At 41.1% G+C, this 21,664-nt stretch overlaps 1 protein-coding gene across 4 annotated transcripts in view; it reads left to right on the top strand.

Annotated features, from left to right (window-relative positions):
• Positions 1-21,664, top strand: part of LOC147008545 (ligand of Numb protein X 2-like) — a 75,313-nt gene that overhangs the window by 10,209 nt on the left and 43,440 nt on the right. For all 4 annotated transcript variants that reach the window (XM_085863965.1, XM_085863968.1, XM_085863966.1 and 1 more), the window contains exon 3: positions 7,556-7,883. In XM_085863965.1, the coding sequence (XP_085720091.1) occupies positions 7,556-7,883 (328 nt within the window). The remainder of the gene's footprint in view (positions 1-7,555; positions 7,884-21,664) is intronic.

Here is a 21,664-nt window from a genome sequence, read left to right as displayed (position 1 = left end):
GAAGTGTATTCATAGACTTATTCATGCAAACAACCACTGAAAACGTATAACAAGACATGTTACTATTTTTCTTGCATCGTATCAAGGCTCCAGCTGGGTGTAATTTAATTTTTCATCACTCTTTTCAGAGGTTTGTGTCTCATAGGATGTTGTAGAGGTAGTGCATTTTCCTTTGAGCTGTCTAGTTTGGGTTTGATAGTGTCTCGTTTGCTCGGTAATTGTCACATCGATGCTTTGTGGGTAGAGCGTTGCGTCACAGAGTACGCCGTGTCTCGAATGGCCGTTATACTGGCATCCCGTCTGCCAGCATTTGTTAGTGGACGTTAAATATCTCATGGAATCCTTCACGAGGCGTAGAGGAACAAGCGCCGACACCATGGCCTAATTACAACTTCCTGTCACCTTCAGTCTTATGGCAAGCCTGGCCAGACAGTTTGTGAAGATTTGGGCCAAAAACATCACGTTCTTTGGCCGAACCCACAAGAAGGTACAAATAATTGGAGTTTTTAAAAGAAGTAGTCTTGTCTAGTATTCATCTTCTTGGATACTGGAAATGTGTAAAGATTGCATTTTCCAACTAGAATGGGCACTCGGTATAGCGCATACCTTCGCCTCCGCTACTTTTTGTTCTTGCCATGAGAGTGGGGGGAACAGAACAGTGAACATTTTGGTGTTGGTTTCATGCAAATCGGTTTTGATTTGACCGTGTTATGACAAAAACCGCATATTTTGAAAGGTCGTGACCCCACTGACCTTTAACTCCCAACCGCTAACAAGGGTAATGACATAATTGTGTCATGTCACCCATCACAAGATTGGGCAATGAATTCTGAACATTTTGGCATCGGTTGCATGCCAATTGGATCAAAAATTGACCGCGCTATGGTAAAAATACGAATTTGACCTTTCCTTGACCTTGACCTTTGACCCGATCGCTCCCAAAATCTAATCAAATGTTCCTTGGATAATAACCCATCATCCCACCAAATTTCAAGCGATTTGGTTTAATACTTTCTGGGTTATGCGAATAACAAACAAACACACACATATTCACAAATAAATAAATAAATACACAGTGACCAATACATAACCTTTCACAGAATGTGAAGGTAATAATTATCAGCTTTTCTCCCGAATTGGCCTTTCTTTGAAAGCATCCTCCACCACCGAAGGCGAAGGAGGTTGTTTTCATCCCCTTTCTGTCTTTGTTTGTTTGTGTGCGGCATATTTCAAGAAGTTGTGGATGGATTCGGATGAAACTTGGTGGACATGTTGCATACAATCATGACCTCGACGAATTGATTCGATTTTGGTGAAGATCTGAATCCGGATCTGGAAAGGAGAATTATTTATTTTTAAAAGTGATTCTTCACCATTGAGAAATGTTGCCAAAAACGATATATAGCATGACATTTCAAAAATGTATTGGGCCTGATATGTTCTCGTGGATCAGGGATTACAAGGTGGAGGTACGCACTCTACTGAGTGCTCTTCTAGTGTATCTTGTGTTCATTGTTCAACATCATATTGCTTTCCTCATTGTCATTCTCTGCCGTGTTCGGCAGAATTCAGTTCAATCCAAATTAATTCCATTTCTGATGTAAAAAGGGCATTATTTAACAACATAACCACAAATTTCATATGTTTGCAGGAAAAGGCAAACGATTGCATGTGGGATTGAATAAAATCGTGGAACCCTTCTTTGAAGACTGTCAAAACAAAAATCCGATATTGCATTTGACGACCCAACCCCATTTCCATTCGGGTGAAGCAAAGTGGTATCGATGGTAATCCATAAATTATGCAGTAAATATGCCTTATAATAGATCCTTGTGTGCTTTCACATGGCCATTGCATTGTTAAACCATCCATATTCAAAGCAACCATGTGTTCTGATCAAAATTCCAAACTTTTTTTTTTTTTTTTACCCCGTGGGGTCTTCCACCCCACAGGGTCTAAACGCCGCTAGCATTCTCTCTTTTCTTGTATACAGTTCATTTGAACTTCTATTTCTCCAGAATTCGATGAAAATTGACAGGCATATACTCGACACATGCGCAGGCATTAACTGAGCCTAAAGTGCGATTGCGGCCCTTCGGGCCAAGGAACGGCCCATTTTGGCCCATTTTATTGAAATTATTTATCGGTTATTAGTGAACGGAACCGAACCAAACTTGACAGGTATATTCTAGAGACCATTCCCCAGGCATTAGGTGAGCCCAAAGTGAGATTATGGCCCTTTCGGTCCATTTTCTTAAATTGTTATTAAAAAAAAAAAATTAAATGCGCTGGGCAAAATTAAGTTGCAAATGATATAATATGAAACTAGCCTCATTTTTGTGAGGTGTTGCGGTGTCTTTTTCTGATGCAATGAAAATCTTACCAAATTTCAAAACTATCTGTCGTCCGTGCTATCGCTCACTTGAGAGTTGTACAAATGAACTCCCACGGGGTATGTTCGCAATTCGAACTTGTTTTCCCCAGAGATTTAAAGATTTCGATTGTACACAAAAACCAAATATTATTAACTCCCTGTATGGCGTGATCATTCCCTCCCCTGAACTCGTATATCTCCTCACAACCACCTTTCCATTTTCTTCACTCTTCCCTCACTTGCTGACATCCTTGAATAATAAATATAGTATTATTGGTCATGTATTAGCAAGCAAGGCTGCTTTCTACAGACACGGGCATTATATACTTCACTCCACATGTCATGCAGATGGTAGAACGACGGCAGGCTCCTGTTAACTTGAACATCACAGAAAGACTGATGGCTTCCGGCTGAGGTGTGTTTGCCTCCGTCCATGGTTGTTGTTCCAAACCCTTCCACCTGGACCAAAAACAGTCCCAGCTTTCCTTTTTGCCTGTCTTGCTTTCTGCCTGGCAATTCCATGAACCATAATATCTGGGGGAGTTTTTTTCGACAAATAATTTTCCACGAGACATCCAGGACTGGCTCTCGTCTTGAAACGTGTCTCGACTTGTCAACGCCCTGCAGCTCTGTCACGAGTACAGTCCATCATCGTCATTGTTGTTATTCTCATTATTAATATTGTTATTTCATATGCTGATGCAAATTCAAAAATAGTACTTTATTTTTAAATTTAAGTCTAGTATTCATTCGGCCAAATGGTCTGTAGAACAATATAGATCAGTTCAGCTTTGACGGCCTTCTCTATATGTCATATAGAATGATGTCACTCACCGGCATTGTTCCAAAATTATCTTGTGCACATACATTTGAAATTGATGGCTCTCTGAACCACAAATACAATAAGTTTTGATAAAATTATTAACACAAGATCCAAGACTTGCCCAAGATGTACAAGACATGCAGAAATATGAATTTGAAATGCATAATATTTATTATTATTTTTTTTACAATTGCTGAAACATGTACTTGTATATTATAAATGAATGACACCTTGGCATATCTTGCATGATTTTATGTATTATGAACGCATTTGCTGTGGTGACATGAAATGACCAAACTCGTACACATTTTCCCTGCTCTGTTCACCGACTTCAGGTGCAATCGGGAATTTGGGCTCGCCGGCAGAAGTTCCATAGATCTCTTGGTTACGATGGTGTTAAGCAGCCATTTGCAAACGGTACATGTGCTGCAAGTAATAAGATGTCCCAATTCTCTCACTCATCTATTTCCTTCCTGTTATTTTCTCCTTTTTTTTTTTTTTGTGATTCGTTGTTCTCAATTTGTTTTAAAGAGAACAAATGCACAGGCCGTCTCGCAGTTTTCCCGCGAGACTTGTATTCTGTTATTTATTATTTTCATTTTATTTTCAAGGATTCTGGGTGGGAACCGTTCTCGAGTGTTTTGCTGGTTCTCACCGGTGTTGCCCGGTTTATAAACCCCAAGCGATGCCGGCAGTTAAATTTGACCGTCTTTTTGCTTCCGATCTCCCGAGGATCGAGATTTCAGTAATGTGCCTGTGTGTGCCTCATTCATGTGCCTCGGTTTCCCTCAATTTTTGTAGAAGCGACTTGAACGAAACGCCGATTGTGACAGGACATTATCCATGGTCATGACAATTTGCAGTGAATGCAGGAAGAACATGTGGCCTGCGACACTTACAAGCTACAGTTAAATTGCAGTGTAGAGTTGATGTTTATTCCACCTGTGTCGAGTTCCATTTCACTCCACAAATGATGGAGAAAACAAAAGGGACTCTGTTAGCAAATATGTGAAATGTTGACTTTTATTTCCCGATGTTTGGGGGAAATATTACACGGGTCCATACACAGTGTTTAATACATTAAAAAAAAAATCGTTTTTGCTTCAACTTTTTATCATTCCATCTTTGGAACGTTAGTTTTTGTTTCTTGTTCACAAAGTGTTGAGTGGGTGTGTGAACTGTGTGTGAGCTCATTGTGCGACGGTTTAATCTATGAATTCCACTGTGACGTGATTCACTGGTTTTGTGACCCAAGCTTACAGGCAGTGAAGCATGTTGACAGCTCGTCTTTCATGTTTCAAGTTTTACTTTTTTTTTTTTGTTGTCAAATCTCAAGTTCCAGTTCAATGGAGGTCTCACAGTTGTAACTCAAGAGGTTGACTTGTATGCAGACGCAGTGTTGTTCAATCCTGCATGATTGTCTACTTTTAATGGGAGGTTTATCTATCCTTTCCTGTATGTTTCCGTCTATCCGTATCAATTTAATTTTCTGCTTATTTATTTATTCTTAAAGATTCACGGGCTTATCCTTTTATTGCAATGCTCCATAAATTGTTGCTATATGCACTTCCAGGCATATCCAGTCAAAAATATAATGCAATATGTTTCTTTTTTTTGCCTACTTACTCGATTTGGTGATGGTATAATCCATGTTTTTTTTTTTTTTGTTTTTTTTTTCTTCATGTCCAAGACACAAAGATGAGTATGCAATTAGTGTAAAACTGACATGTACGCTGCAAGTGGTTGTGTTGAGTGGCATGTAATGAAGTTTGAATTTCATAGATTGCTAAACCCTACCCATGTTCGCAGAGATGTGCTTTGTCTGACAATAACAGCCTTGGACAGTTTTAAGACAAGCAGTTTGTATAAAGTATCTGATGTGACTGAAGTTGTCTTAAGTGTCTGAATTATTATGCCAGACCCCTATATTGAAGAGTTGAAAGGATGGTAATATGTTGATGTGGGTGGAAAAGCTGGCAATTTATACTTAACATTTAAACGTTATAATCACTATCAGATAGTGCATTGCTATCATGGGAGTGACGATCGGTTGATAGTACTAGCCGAGTCTGTGGATGTTAACGATCCTACGGTGTCCTTCAAGAAAAGTAGGTGAGTTATCGCCGGCACCCTGGCTAATTACAAATACTAGCCATGACTGATTACAAGGAAGGCAATGGCAAACCACCCAGTACAACCCTCAGTCTTGCACTGGATAGTTTGCCAACCCCAGTTCAATCCTTGCTAAATGGTCTGGTCTTCTTAAAGGTTCCTTGACACCAGGTTACGCTGCCTGCTATGTCAGAGTGTGCCAAAGAACATGAATGTATGCACGGCCTTTGAAATATCAAGCCACGTCCCATCAATTTGTTCCACTTTCATTGTGCATAAGTCTTGGAAGTAAAAATAAATCATAAGAATGCAAATATAAACTATCAAAATAGAAGAGTATATAACGAGAAATACATGGAAGGAGAAATGTCAGGATAAATAAACAAAAGGACAAGAAATATTCACTGCAGCAACAAAACTGTAAACATGGAGAGAAAGTTCTAAGTTTGATAATGTGAATTCCCCTTTCCCCACCTCCAACCCCCCCCCCCACCCCCAAAGACGGTATAGCTCTCTCAAAAGGAAACTATGAAGCCAACATTAGGAGGGGTTGAGATAAGTCAAAACAATATGGCCTGCCAATCCTAGTCTCGTGCACTTGGAAATGCCCACCTGTGAGCATCGACCATGAAGCACCAAAGTTGAACAACAGAATCTGCTTCTGCTTGATATTTGAATCGATTAACAATAATGGGTTTGTGGCATGAATAGAAGTCATGACAAAAAATAATACGAACTGAAATCTATTCGTATTATTACTTACGAAATCTTAATATATTGATCACTTCTGTCCTCTGTTTGTGTGTTTGTTTGTAGGCACGATAACTCGAGAACGGAAGAAGCTACCAATGTCAAATTACACCACGTGATTCAGGAGGGTGATGGATAGTGATGATTAGATTTTGATCAAAATCGGTCAAAGGTCAAGGTCACAGTGAGGTCAAACATCCAAAACATTCGATTTTTGATGGTTTGGTACAGAATCATCGTATAAACTTCTGGTTTGCGTCGCTACCTTCTCTCGAGACAGCTTTTATTAGACAAGGTCAGAGGTCAAGTGGACGATTTCGCAAGTACCAGTCTATGACTGCTTGTTTTATTTATTTATTATTGGTTCACGAGCACCAGCCAGAGTGACCACTATATTCGTTATGTCTGTGTGTCTGTCTGTCTATCCAGAGCACAACTCCGTGGACTTTGATCCGATCTTGATGAAGCTTGGTTATGTGTTCGACATCAATGTCGAGTTGTGTTTTCCTGGATGAGGGCGTGCTACGCCCAAAAAATAGCCATTTTGAGGGGGTAGTCGGATTAAAAATCTATCTTCTCCTCGGGAATTGACTGAATGGAATGGGTTCTTCGGTATTTGAATAGCAAAATGAATTATCTAAAACTTGTCATTGGCCGATTTTTCATTTTCGTCACAAGGTCAAAGACTTAGAGAAAATTGCGAATTTTGACATAAAAATCATACGACCGCCCAAACTTTGGGCTAGGATGACAATATTTTTTATGCATAATCTTGAGTTCATTCCCCACTTAAAGTCTTGAAACCATTTTGCTCTATCTCGAACACCTTGCCCGTGGAGCCCCCTTCAAGTTTGTTTTTACGCTGATTTCATCAAAGTATGGATAATCTGAGGAGTGCCAAATGCCATATAGCCTTTATGACGTTGTATTGTTCCTGGAATGTTCCAGAGGAAGTTCTGAACCAAAGGTCATAATCCTTGACCTTTGACCTTTAAAGTTCACAAAGGTCAAATTTTCAAAGTTGTGGGAATCGAACCGGGTTTTCGACCTTCTTCGACGAACTAACTCCAATAAGCTATAGCACGTATCCTGTTTCCTTATTTTAATGTCCACAACATTGTTTCGTGACCTTTAAAGGTGATGCAAAGGTCAAATTTTGAAAGTTGTTGAACGAAACCGGGTTTTCGACATTTTGCAGCTCATAACCCGTCACTCGTACCACATCATGTTGATCATTTTTATAACTTGGTCAAAAATTATCACATTGTCTCATCCTTGACTTCTGAAACAATCTACATCGTCAAATACCGCTCATGAACCATCGTCGTCTTCAGACTTGTTATTATTATTATTATTATTATTGGAACAGAGTGATTGTTGTTGAACATGTTTTTTCCGATAATGTTGATGGGTTGATTAAATTGTCACCAAGATGAGATGATGTTGAATTCACCAATGCTGAAAATATCAGTCACAACCTTGTCTCTTTTATGTAGATGATTGGCAGAATGGGTTTGCGGCATTTCCAGAGAGATATGGAGGAGGAGGAAGAAGAAGAAGAAGAAGAAGCGTGATGAGTAATTTGCAAAATGCTACAGAAGAGGAAGGATTCGAGGATGACCCGAACAATTTGGTTGCGGCCCAGGAGGAAAGTGAGGAATCTAATCAAGGTTGTTGTCCTCTCGATAGGCTGCCACTGAAGCTGTCCGATTGCTCTTCCTCCAGCTTCCTTGTTCGCCGCTTGCTGGACAAATTGCTTGTGACATGTCCCATCTGCTGTCAAGAAATTCAACGAGCAGAGCTGGAGGATCATATCCGCCACCGGTATGTTTCTGGGCAAGGGGATGTATGTTAATAAATAATTATTGAGTGCATTCCTCCGCCAGGCTGAACAGTTTACGTTTTTGTATCCTACTGATAGGCTAGATCCGGGTCTTCACCAAAATCTAATCAATTCTTCCTTGTCACACATCCAATATGTCCACCAAGTTTCGTCCAAATCCGTCCACAACTTTTTTGAGATATCATGTTATGTATCATTTTTGGCCCCATCTCTCAATGGTGAAGAATCACTGAAAAAATTCAACGATCCGTATCCAGATGTACAACAAAATTGAATTGATTCGTCCTTTTACACACCCAACCTCTGCACCAAATTTTGTCCGAATCTGGCCGTAACCTTTTTAGAGATATCCTGGCATACAGACAAACAGGGGTGAGAACCTAACCTTGATTAAAAACACAAGCAGGGAAATAATTTATTGTAAGATTGCAAAACACTTTTGGATGTTATAACACTTTGTTGTTGGAGCTTATTTGATGAACAGTAGGTATTGGTTATAATTGTACTGTCTGAGTTGATAGGTTAAAGAGCTCTACATTAATAGTAAGAAGGGTTGGCAGGATAGTATGTAGTGGTACGTGCACTCACCTCTGAGCCGTCTAGCCTGGGTTCAGATCTCGAACGAGCTAGAAACTGTCACCGTCGTGTTTCACAGGTAGGGTGAGGCATCGTGCGTGTGCGTGTGCGCGTGCGTGCGTGCGCTGTTCCTTGGAGGAACGTTAAAGTGGATGTCTCATCTGCTAGCATTAGTTTGTGGATGTTAATGATCCTGCGGTATCCTTCATGAAGAGGAGGCGAGTTATCGCCGGCACCCTGGCTAATTACAAATACTAGCTCTGACTGATTTCTGGGAAGGCAATGGCAAACCATCCAGTACAACCCTTTACTCGGTCTTGTACTGGATGGTTTGTCAACCCCAGTTCAATCCTTGTAAAGTGGTCTGGTCTTCTTGGAGATTCCTTGCCATTGGGTTATCCTGCTTGCCATCTCGGAGTGCGGTTGCTGTCTGGACAGCAGGTCGTACACTTGACCAGGTGTTTTGCATGCTTCATGTGAATGGCCTTTTGGATGCAAAAGGCTACCGATGATGACGCCGACGACAGTAAGTGAATATGTTGAGAGGAATACGAATAACCTCATTGGCCTTTTCTCATATATTTATAGTCTTTCTCTTGCTGTCTGCTTTCCCCGAAGTTTATGCAAAATGGTGTGCAGCGTTTAGAGAGTTCTGTGAATGAGATACAACAGTCTAATATACGTTGCGTGTCAGTGTTCTGTTTTTTGCGTATGGCAGCTTTGGCTGCTGGGTAGCTATCATTTCTTGGAGCGTGGCCGTGCCGCTGATGCTGTGCCCCTCTAACAGTACACTGGTACTCATTTTGCCAACCTCGGAAGGATGACGGGCTGAGTCGACCCCCACCTGGTGTTAATTGAGCAGTCAACGGGGCTCAAACTCAGGACCCAAGGATCCCAAGCCAGCCACCCTAACCATGAAGCCAACACCAGGCTTTTAGTGTCAGTGCCAGTGTCAGTGCCAGTGCCAGTGACATTCATTATGCAAGTATAAAAAATAGGACCACCCGTCCTGAAGCTCACCTGGATCAGGAGCAACAATCACTCAAACCCCCTGTGGACCCCTGAATTTTTTTTAATGCCGTGAACAAACTTTGGTACATCACGGGTAATGAAGGTTGTGGTGAAGTTTCATTAACCTCTGCCATCTTCGAAGATGGATGGAGGTTACTGTTTTCACTCCTTTCTGTTTGTTTGTGTGTTTGTTTGTGAACAGTATTACGGAAAAACCTCCTCGACGGATTTCGACGAAACTTGGTGGGGGGGGGGGGTTAGGTATGGTCCAAGGATCATGCCATTAAATTTTGGAGTTGGTCCCCCCCCTCAAAAGTTTTTTTTTTTTACCCCCCCCCACCCCCAAAAATTGTTAGAGAAAATTTTTTTTTTGCATTTCTACATGTTTTAAGTGATTTCCAACCCCCCCCCCCCAAAAAAAAAATGTTGGAGAAAAGAACTATAACTCTCAGCACTGTTGACATCATATTTAATGAATAAGATATAAGGTTCACTTGAGTGACCCAGCAGTATTAGCAGCGGAGGTTTTGCACTCTCCCGAGTGCTCCCCCTCGAGTTTAAATTGTGTGTGTGTGTAGTTTTGGAGAAGAGAGCAAATACCTAATTTGGGGATCAAAAACCCCCTGGAGTCCCTCTTCATGAGTGCAGATTTTGATATGAGCAATATGCTTTGGTATATCATGGGTGATGAAGGTTGTCATCAAGTTTCATCAAAATCATGTGGAGTTTTGGAGAATGGAGCAAATACCTTTTTTTGTGGGGGGGTCAAAAAATCCCATAATCCCCCCCATACACCCTCACTGAGTGAAGATTTTGATGCGGTCAATAAACCTTCGTTAGGCATCAGATATGAAACTTGTCGCCAAGTTTCATCAAAATCGTGTTTTTGATTCAAGCGATTGATGACTGAATGACTCCTCACCTCCGGACACTGCTCAATCGCATAGGCTCACTTGGCTCAAGTCCAGGTGTTCTAATAATCATGTTTTTCAGTATGTATTAGTATCGTGTAAAAATGCTTTCTGGGGAATATTTCATTATTATTATTAATTTATATATACTTGTACTGCATGTTAAAAATGATAAAATTGTGCATCATTTTACCATTTTAAGTGTCTCATTTTTGTACGTACACTCGTTTGTTGTAGATTTTTCAACTTTGCATATTTCTGCACCATGACCTCCTTGTTGAGCATCTGAATTCTGAATGCACACACACACACACACACACACACACACACACACACACACACACACACACACACACACACACACACACACACACACACACACACACACACACACACACACACACACACACACAGACAATCGAGCATGTAGCAACAAGTGAGTAGTCAAGAAATCTTGTATAGTTGGACATGACCTGCTGTAAATTTTCACAGTTAACTGAGCCGTGTCTATGCGTCTGAAAGGGACGTCCGTTAACGAAATGGGAAGTTGGGTAACACAGATGGATTCCATTCATGCAGAGCAAAGAAGGGTTCGCACTGTTTGGAAATCATCTTTTTTTTTTTTTTTTTTTGCCTTCCTGTGTTTTTTTCCCTCAAATATAATTCATCCAACACTGATGAACTTGATGCCCTTCAAGCTGTAAATGCTTAAACCCTGTTTGACCAGATTGTTCAGTTGAAACATTTCGGTATTCTTGAATCTGACAGTTTTGCTCTGCCGTAGAAGCTCAATATTGTGCAAAATATCCTCATCCACGTTTGACAAATTAATGTCCACCCAATTGTGTCACCGAGCTGTTTTTATTTATTTATTTATTTGTTTATTTATTTATTATTTTTCTCGTGACAAGTGTCATGCATGTGGTGATCGTTGAACAATACAAGGAGGGGAGAAGAACACTGTATAATGACATTCCTCGGCAACTAAGACGAGCAAGTGGAGACGCAGGTTTGCAGTGCCAACGTCACGGCAAATCGTTCCTCATCATCACATGACCAGGATGTTGAGACGAGGAGTTTTACCACATCCAATTTATTACACTTCCGAAGGCCAATACATTAAATGTAATTTTATTTATTGTGCCGTTGTGCTCATGGCCACGTTCTTTTCGGAGCATCATTGTTGCTGAACCAATCATTCGGCAGAGAATGCACTGGGTGGTTTGCCATTGCTCTTCCCGGCAGTGGTCGGCGTTGGAATTTGGAATTTGGCCGGGACACCGGCACGACGTCCTGCTGTTTTTTAAAAGCGATTTGTGAGACCTTCAATGTCCACCACCAAATGCTGGCAGATGGGATCCCCGGCTTAACATCCTAGCACCATTGCCATCTTCAAAAATCTAAATGGTGTCTGTTATAAGCACTGTGGAAGGAAAATTACAAAGCATTTTGTAAATGGGGGGGGGATCCCTGAATTGAGTGTTATGGCTTGTACTCATTTCATCGACGTTGGAGGGATGGCAAGCTGAGTCGACTCACCTGGTGTTAAGTCAACGAATGGCCAGACTTGAACTCAAGACCATAATATCTTAGGCCAGCCACCCTAACCGTTAAGCCAACAGCAGGCTTCATAGTGGGGCAGCTTTGCATAACAATTGTGCATTTTGTGAGGAAAGCACCAAATTTTGCACACTAGTAGCCTGTCGTATTATGAACAGATTTGGATATTGGGCCATCTCAAAATTTTTGATGTCAGTGGAAAATGGCTGCTACGGCCATCAGCGGCTGAATTTGAGATTGCTCGATATCCAAATCTGTTCATAATATGACAGGCTACTAGTGTGCCAAATTTGGTGCTTTCCCCACAAAATGCACAATTGTTATGCTATATTTAGCTAAGTTGCCCCACTATCAGGTTTATGATGTGTTCCAGGAAATGCATGTTTCTTTTTCATGTACATGTGTACTTTCTGATCTAACTTTGGTTTGACGATTTCCTCTTGTCAAGGATTAGGATGGAGAGTTCAATCACCACTTCCTGCCTCTTAATTTGAGAAAATACACCAGGCTGTTGCCTCTAATATTCGAAGCATTGTGTTGAATCAAGTACAAGTACGACCATAATACTAACCCCCTATTGAGCAAATGCATGAGCTGAGAAGTACTGTACAAGGTTGTCACCATGAAACCGGGAAGACCTAAGGGCATCCTACACCGCGATTCATCGTCCAAAGGTTGCTGCTATCTGGAGCACTTTCTCATCAAACATTATTCTGTGTGCTGGCACTCGTGAAGTTCAACGACACCTTGTCCAAATCGGTATTGGTTTGAAATTTTGTCAAGGTACTGGCACACAATGACCTCCTCTTTTTGAAGAACTCCGTGGGATATTTGCTTTCTCCAAGCACTTGTTAGTATTCTTCTCATAAAGCGGTCAATTGCTGCTGATCCCTGCAGTATAGCCAGGGAATGGCGTTTATATTACTATTCTCAAGGACCGAGGAAGACGATGGAGAAGGCTTTTTAGAAATGTACTGTTGGGGATGTCTAATATCCTGCCCAAGGTGTTTTGTGTCTCTGTGTTGGACAGTTGACGTCATGTCGATGGACGACCGGAGGTCTCATCCGCTGGGGAGAGAGGCGTATGGTGACTTGAAAATATGATCGTTTTGCTCTCGCAAAACAACGTTGTTGCCAAATCATTGATGTCCTTCAGCAAAATATGACCATGGTGCTCGCATCAGTAGATTAAGCAAGTAGCTCGGGTTCAATTTGAATAGCCGGAAGATGTTGACGATCTCTCGTGTTTGGTCACCATTTGCTCAACATTAAAATTGTATTTGTAGCGAGCCGAAGTGGAACTTTTCCATGCAAATCAATCGATTTTTTTTTTTTTAATGTACATTGTGACTACTACATGTTTACGTACTTGACTCGGTGCTCAGGCTTGAAGAGCTTATCCGGTACATGCAAGTGGGGGGGGGGGAGGTGCGAAGCAATGGGTGAGGAGGGAGGTGGAGATTGAATGGCTTGTACTAACGGAGCGCAGCGCAATGCAGCGTCGGGGAAAAAAAGGAGGGGGGGAATTATGAGGGAGAGTCGAGAAGGAAAGAGCTGAAGAGGCAGACCAATGCAGGAGCTGTAGTAGATGAAAATCACCTCCTTCGATGGGGCCTTAATAGAATACATAGGGCGCGACAAAAAGCGACTGGGGAGAGGCATGTGGAGTGATTTTCTCTGATCATTAAAGCCAGGAATCTGGCGTGGCTCCCCTGTCGCAAGGATGGGTATGAAAGCCTTGCTTCTCCTAACCTTGCCATGGCTTGCTCCAACCTCGTACTTCTTGAAACCGACAGGCCTCTATCTGGATCCATGGGACATGTACCGGTATGTGTCATATACATATATATTCACTTATTCATGTACCTGAACCTGCTGCCTGATTGATTACTCGCTCTTGCTGCACTGCGTCGCTTTGCATTCTAAGTGGTGTTGTCTTCTGGCCTTGGATCCTCGTGCTTTTTGAAGCTTCAAAGTGATGTTTTTTTTTTTTCTTTTACCTGGTTGTTGCTCGTGTTTCAATCTGGGTGGATGCTGGAGATGGGGGAGGGGTGGAGTAGGTTCATTTAGAAGGAGGGGGGGGGGGACACAGCTTTAGAAATCCTTTCTTCTTTTTTATTTTTTTTTATTTTTCTTCTTCTATTCAACATGCATATTCTCACAAAAGGACAACTGAGGTACAATCAATCGTAAAGGGAGAGGATATGGACACGCATGACTTGGGAGAAATGTGAAGCAAGGTGTTCAAAGCGATGAACCAGCTTCTTCGTTTTCTGGTGTCGACAGTGTACATTTTGGCGTTGATTTTGACAGTATAATCAAACATTCGTCTGACCTGGCTTCAACAATCGTCTTCGGCTCATTCCACTCTCGATATTCGTGCGACACCTTCAATATTGTGATGTGTGATCGATGGGTTTTAAGATATGTAATGGAAAAGCGGGTTAGCCTGTTTGGTGTTTCCATCTGCGCACATAACTCATGATTCTGAGATCCCAACTTCAAATCCTATATGCTATGTTCGTATATTGTCTAATAACGTCCTTGAAACTCAGGAGTAATTTCATTGATGTCTCCATATGTCCTTGCCCTACATCTGATTCATTGCACAGGCTCTTCCATGAGCTTGACCTCGATGTTCAAAAAGCATGAAAAAAAAAAATTTAGGGCGGGGGTTTATAATCTTGATTCATGTGCAGCTTACCTTGGCAATTTTGTTTGTGGATTCTCTTGGTAACAGGGTAGGTTACATGTGCAGGCACATGAATAATGCTGCAGCATTAGGGAGGTGCAGTGTTGACTGGCTACAGAAATGTGACTGGGGAAGTGACATTTGTAGACAAAGGTGACCATCTGGGTGGAATGCTAATGAAGGGCAGGCAAAGCCGCCGATCATATGATACGGTTTCTGACTTCTTCGAAAAAAAAAAAAAAAATGGTGGTTGTTTTGGAAGAGTCGCATTACAAAATGAAAGCGTCACCATCTACGTTTGCCTGCCCATCATCGGGCCCCTTTCGCCTCACCGTTTGAGCTTCTGAGCAGCTCCACGAGTTGGTTAGTGGTGCCCTCATTTCAAATCGGAACACGTGAATTGGTTCAGCGTGGTTTTATTTTAATTTTATAAATTTATCCTGTATAAAAATGTGGGATGTGCTTGGCTCATTTGCCTTGTCCTTTGTTTACATTTGATGGGTAATCGAGTGAAATATAATTATTGTTTTTGTCTCTGGGTCATGCGTAATGGAAATTTGCATAAATACTGAAATACAAAATGATTTGCAACAATGAAGGTGGGGAGGAGAATGCTTTTGATAACTTTGAGCCCTTGCTGTATTGAGGAATGTTACCCTTGTCTGTTTACGGTTACCTTCTCTTTTGCTGATAATCATATCAATGCAACATTTAATTATAAGAGAACTGCTATCCATTGATGTGTGATCATCCAATTCCTTTATAAAGTGTGAGTTGAATAATCTGATATACAGTGGCCTACTGTGCAGAAGTTTGGATTATTTTCACTTGTGTGGTGCTATTCACTATCCAACATTTGTAGGAAGGTAGAAGTGTGCAATATAGGTAGATGATGACTCAAATTTCTGTGAAAGTCAATGTAATATCAAAGCTACTTTTAGCTATATTGTTACAGCCGCTAGGTCAGGCCAGTATGCATTCAGATGTCGTGAAAGCGGTCACGACGGCGAACTGATTTCGTCGTTCATAGTCTGATCACAAGCCTGTTTGCCATGATACCCTACCTCAATGGAACCACCAAGCCAATTGATGCATCGTGTTGATTGATGTCGTGAGTCACTTACTCGATTGGCAACTGAGCGAAATCGTCCGACGCAGGCACAGTCCTCATACTGGGCACTATCCACCTGAACCCCATATGCTTTTTAACAGACATATATAATTCTAAACTAGCGATCAGTGATACTTTAATTCACTCGGAGACCTAGTGGTTTAAAAGTGTATTGAACACGTGTGGCAGAAATACAAAAAGAAGCAATACAGGTTGATAATATCCCAATACGTGTCCTCGAGTCAACAAATGAATGGGATTATGACGGACAATGTTTGCAGCCAACTGTTAAGCATGGGGAGGCTCCCCGACTGTCTGGGGGTGTATCTTAACTTTTAGTGTGGGAATACTTATTAAAATCAATGGGACCCATGCTAACAAAAGAAAAGTGCAAGCAGATACTGCAGCACCATACAGTTCTGAGTTAGAAATCGTTTAATTGGAAGAGGATTCATTTTCCAACATGATACTGATTAAATATAGTAAAACAGTATTTTGAGAACAATGTTTCAGCTGGTGTGCTCCGAGTTTTAGAATGGTCACTCCAGAGTCCAGAAATAAGTTCCATTGAGGCCATAAACAGTGAAAAACAAGAGGGGCCCAACTAACCTTGTAGAACTGTGCAATGTACTTTAGAATATTTGGCACAATGTTTCATGTTTGTTGCATGGCATCTTCTATTCACACCTGTTTTTTTCAAGGTGAGTGATAGATTGTGTGTGTGTGTTCATTACTGGGGTATGCTTGCATAGTGTATGCAAATTAAATTGATGAAATGATGTATAAGCTCTATTTATGCGCAGTACAGGAAAAATTATTTTGCACGCTTTCAATTGTCGATGTAATGTAGAAGGTATGCCTTACTGGTTCGACAAAACTGCTGCGAAACATAAATTGACCATACTGTGCAGCAGGCTCGTTAAAACGGTGGATTGTAAAGGCAGTAGTTTCCTGTTTCCAAAAAGCCTAAATTGTATTTCAGAAAATAAATTCCGTTTCGTGTTTTGCTCGGGCCTTTCCAAGGGGGTTTGGCCATTTACGTCTCGCCCAGCTGAGCGTCTCCTTCCCTCTTCATTGGCAGTGCATGTGTGGTGTATTTTGCACCAGGGCAACACAGAAATGCAGGAAATGATGAAATGATTATTACCTCCACCACCGAAGGTGAAGGAGGTTGTTTTCACCCCTTTCTCTCTATCTGTTGGGTCGCCGAAATAGGCACCCTCATTGTTGTCAGTAATTGTCTGTTTGTTTGGATGTTTGTTCGTTTGTCATCAGCATAATTGGTAGTAAACGTGGGCAGATTTTAATCAAACTCGGGTGGTAGGTACATCTTATGACCTAGTGCTTTGGAAATTGTGATGGTTGCTAGGGACGCTTTGGTTCCCTCGCAACAGCCGAAAAACCTTCAAAATCGGTACCGTTCACGCAAAATCAATTCCGAAAGCCATTATCCCACGTAGGCTTATGAAATTTGGCATGCATCATCTACAGGTGATTCTCTACCAAATATATTCCAGTTTTTGTGTTATCTGGAATAGTTTACCCACAGCGCCCCCTACAAATGGGATATGCCCGAAAATTGGTGAAAATTGAAGCCCCCCTAGCGACCAGGTGAATGCATCGATCCGAATGAAACTTTGCAGGTTCATAGCACGCAATGAGTACTACAACTTTGCCTCAGGACATATTGACCGATTTCGCTTAGGTCAGGGGTCAAAGGTCAATTAGTGCAAAAATCGATAATATGCGAGAGCTGGAGGTGCCTTCGTGCCAAATGCTACTCCTAGGGTTATGGTCAGATGGTCATGAAAATTCACACTAATCGTCTGGAATACATTGTGCACAAACAATCGAGCCGGATTTTCGATTTATATCTTTGTTCACCCACAGCACCCCCTCGAACTTTGGGGATTTCCGATATCAAACCGCATTTTCGGTCCTTTTTCATTCAAATTGATACCGAGTAGTTATCAGTGGATGGAACTCTGAGATTTGGTATGCATAATCTTAAGGTGATTCTCTATCCACGATATGACATCCATTTTTTTCTATATCTTATAGTTTCCAAATGGTAACCCTCTCAACTTGGGTGTCCGAGGGCCATTGAGCATTCCCGCTGAAAATTCAAAGAACACTAGCTCCAAGACGGTTGAACCGAATCAAATGAATCTTTACATGCTCATAGATTGTAATGAGTGCTACAACTTTGCTCATTTGCATAATGATCTATCTCGAGTAGGTCAGGGGTCAAAGGTCAATAAGTGCATTTTTCGGGCGAAATTACCATTCAAGGCACCCTTGCTCCTACACGGATTAAGCGATACGACTGAAAGTTCATAGGTACATAGTACTCGATGAGTACTACAACTTTGCTTCAGGATGTGTTGACCTATCTCAGCTGGGTCAGGGGTCAAAGATCAATGAGTGCATTTTTCGGGCAAAATGACCATTCAAATCCCCCTTGCTCCTACACGGGTTAACCGATACGAATGAAACTTCATAGGTACAGAGTACTCAATGGGTACTACAACTTTGCTTCAGGACATACTGACCTATCTCGGCTAAGTCAGGGGTCAAAGGTCAATGAGTGCATTGTTCTGGCAAAATGACCATTCAAAGCCCCCTTGCTCATACACGGGTTAACCGATTCGATTGCAATTTAGTACTAGATGAACTCAGATCAGGGGTCAAAGGTCATCGGATGCTCGGCGACCCACGGCCGCCTACCGGCTTGTCTGTCTGTTTGTTTGTCTGCTTGTGTACAGCATATCTTGTGTAAAAAAAAAATTGTGGACGGATCTGGATGAAACTTGGTGGACAGGTTCAGTGTGTGACGAGAAAGAAATTATCCGATTTTTGGTGACGATCCAGATCCGGATCCGACGACTGGGATTTTAAAAAGTGATTCTTCACCATTGAGAGATAGGGCCAAAAATGATATATAGTGCAATTTCTCAAAAAGTTGTCGATGGATTTGGACAAAACTTGGTGGGCCGGTTGCATATGTTGCAAGGACAAATTGATTCGATTTTGGTGAAGATCTGGATATGAGAATTATTTATTTTTGAAAGTGATTCTTCACCATTGAGAGATCGAGCCAAAAACGATATAGTACTGTCCAGCATGATATTTCAAAAATGTATTGGGCCCGACATGTTCTCGTGGCGGAGGTATGCGCTCTACCAGGTGACGTTTTTGATTATTTTTGTGAATTTTATCTGTATTTCGGCGATTTTTCTAATGTAGGGCCTTATGCTTGTGTTCGACTTGCTGGGACAAAGTAATCGTTACATGCGGTTTTTCCAGCAGTATGATCATTATAACAGGATAAATATGCATCAACTAAAATGTATTCCGAATGTCGCAATTGTTATAAGCGGAGGTTTGCCATAAACCAATGTCTTACTGTATAATTATGTAGACATGCACTGTAACACTTACCATTGTACTCTATCGGTAAATGATGAATGTTAATTACTTCCTTCCACTGTACACCGATGGTAAAAGATAAAAACCCACAGACACTTCTCATTGTACCGCCATAAATCCTTCAAACATCCACTCCCTCGGGGAGCGATTGTTCTCTGCAAGGTCACGTGATCCTCCATTTGTGCGAAGCTTCACCAGCCGACTTTCATTTACGGACACTATGTTTTAGTTTATGGACATTTACAGACAGTTTGATTTTATTAATACGCCCAATATATATATATATATATATATATATATATATATATATATATATATATATATATATATATATATATATATATATATATATATATATATATATATATATATATATATATATATACACATGATACCGGTTGTCCGTTCCTGTCCGCACTCTAACTCCCAAAGTTTTCAACTTTCACGTTTCATATTTGGTACATAGGTACAGACTGTGGAGACGGTGTGTCGCGACATACGTTCGTCATCTAAAGTGGTTGCCATGGCAAGCAGGATGCTGTTTTCCATGTAGTAGCACAATTCTGTATATACCTTCTTGTTCGGACGTATATTGTGCTCACTTGCACTCTTGTTTTTTTCTTGTTCTTGTTGTCTTTATCGAATCTGTATCTCACTGGTCTCTACAAACATGGGTTGTTAACCTCGCTTTGGCTACCCCCAGGGATAACTGAAATGCCAAGATGGTTCTTGCATGTGTGCGGGAGGCAGGAATGATGTGGGCATGTGTTCTTATGGAATAAAAAATCAATTTATTACAACAAGACAACATGCATTGAGAATCTGGAACGAAACATATACTTTGAGAATCAACATATAAATATCAACCTAACAACATATATATATATATATATATATATATATATATATATATATATATATATATATATATATATATATATATATATATATATATGGACCGAAGGTACCACAGGCACTCAACATGTCACAAAGATGGCGTCGCCAGTTGCCAAAGTGCCCCAAGAAGATGTCATTTCTCTCAAGGTTAGCGACTGTTTGTATGAATTCATGTCTGATGTCGTCTCTTGCCTTCGTCTCAATGTATGTCCTTGATGCGTATTGCAGCTCCTCCACGAGCCTTGTGCCTAGTTTTGAAAGTATACATATTTTAACAGGTCAGTCTCTGCAGCAGCTGAACAAGTGCATTACCCATTGAGCAGAATGCTGAAATTTCAGAAAAAGTAATTTGTAATGAACCTGTTGGACATACAGATATCTTTAGTAACTGTGGACTGAGCTGTTTCTCCTGAGAATATTGGCCACCTCCACTGCTAAAATGGACGAAAAGCAAAAGTATCTCGAGTTGCGTATTAAATCCGCTTTTCCAGGCGTCATTACCCCTGGTATTGAAAAACTACAGTGGGTTATTTGTACGTCGAGGTCTATCTGCTGAATATAATAAACCAAGTCAACTGCTCCATCTCAAAACTAGAGACCGTGAGAATGTAACATATAAAACTGTGAATGTTTTTGTTTTTATCTTTTTTTTTTTTCCCAACCGAAAGAAGAGGTAACAAAGAAGCCAGGCGTGATTCAAACGAAACTTTTTCACAGCACATGTTCTGTGCTGTGGAAGTCTCTTATGCTGTGTGAAAATACCACTGATGTTGCTTAACGATGGACCCCCCAAAACCTCAGTCTGCCATAGACCGTCATGGGCAGACCATATCTCTGATTTTGTCTCGAACGATGAACGATGCTCTGGTATTCTCCTCTGAGCCAATCGATTACTATAGCAATGAAGCAATATGAATTCTGGTTCCCCATTCTGGGCTCGTACAGTCGCTTTCCATATTGTTCGTCTGGAGGTGGTTGAGTTCATTGCTTTTCATCTTATTCGCAATTCTTGGCAGGAGACCGAGACCAAGGGTCTTCTTCTTGCCCACCACAGATAGGTTGGTGGACTCTGTTTTATATTGCTTCACTTTTGGTCTAATTCCATCCACCCCCATGATTCGTACACCCACGGCTCTCTTCTTCCCCCACCCCTTTACCCCTCCACACACAGTTACATGTATTCTTCCAGAAACCTACACCTGGTTTCCCTTTGCACTGGATGCCCACCTCCATTCCTTCATCTCGATTATCTTGTCAGTGAAACTTACTCCTTCTGTTGCTGCACACTCTTTACTCCAATGTCTCAAGCATGCCATTCATCACAATCTCGTGCCTTCTGCCACATCGACCTCTGATCTCTTATGCTCATGCTGACCCTCATTCGGTGACTCTTCATTAATTTATTCTTTCTCTTTATTCCATTCCTACCAATCAACTACTTGTTCACCCCCCCCCCCCCACAGCGGAGGATCAGGTTTTGCAATCACTTCTGTGTGTCTGTCCGGGGTGTGATATTTTTTTTTAATTTATTTAATGATTCATTTGAGTGTTTGTCATCAAATTTTTCAACAAAGC

Source organism: Eptatretus burgeri, chromosome 18 (assembly GCF_056783735.1).
Source record: "Eptatretus burgeri isolate ZD-2024b chromosome 18, Ebu_testis_v1, whole genome shotgun sequence".
In the NCBI taxonomy this organism is placed as follows: Eukaryota; Metazoa; Chordata; class Myxini; order Myxiniformes; family Myxinidae; genus Eptatretus; species Eptatretus burgeri.
The sequence above is the reverse complement of the archived record's forward strand: the minus strand, read 5'-3'. Positions and strand labels throughout refer to the sequence as shown.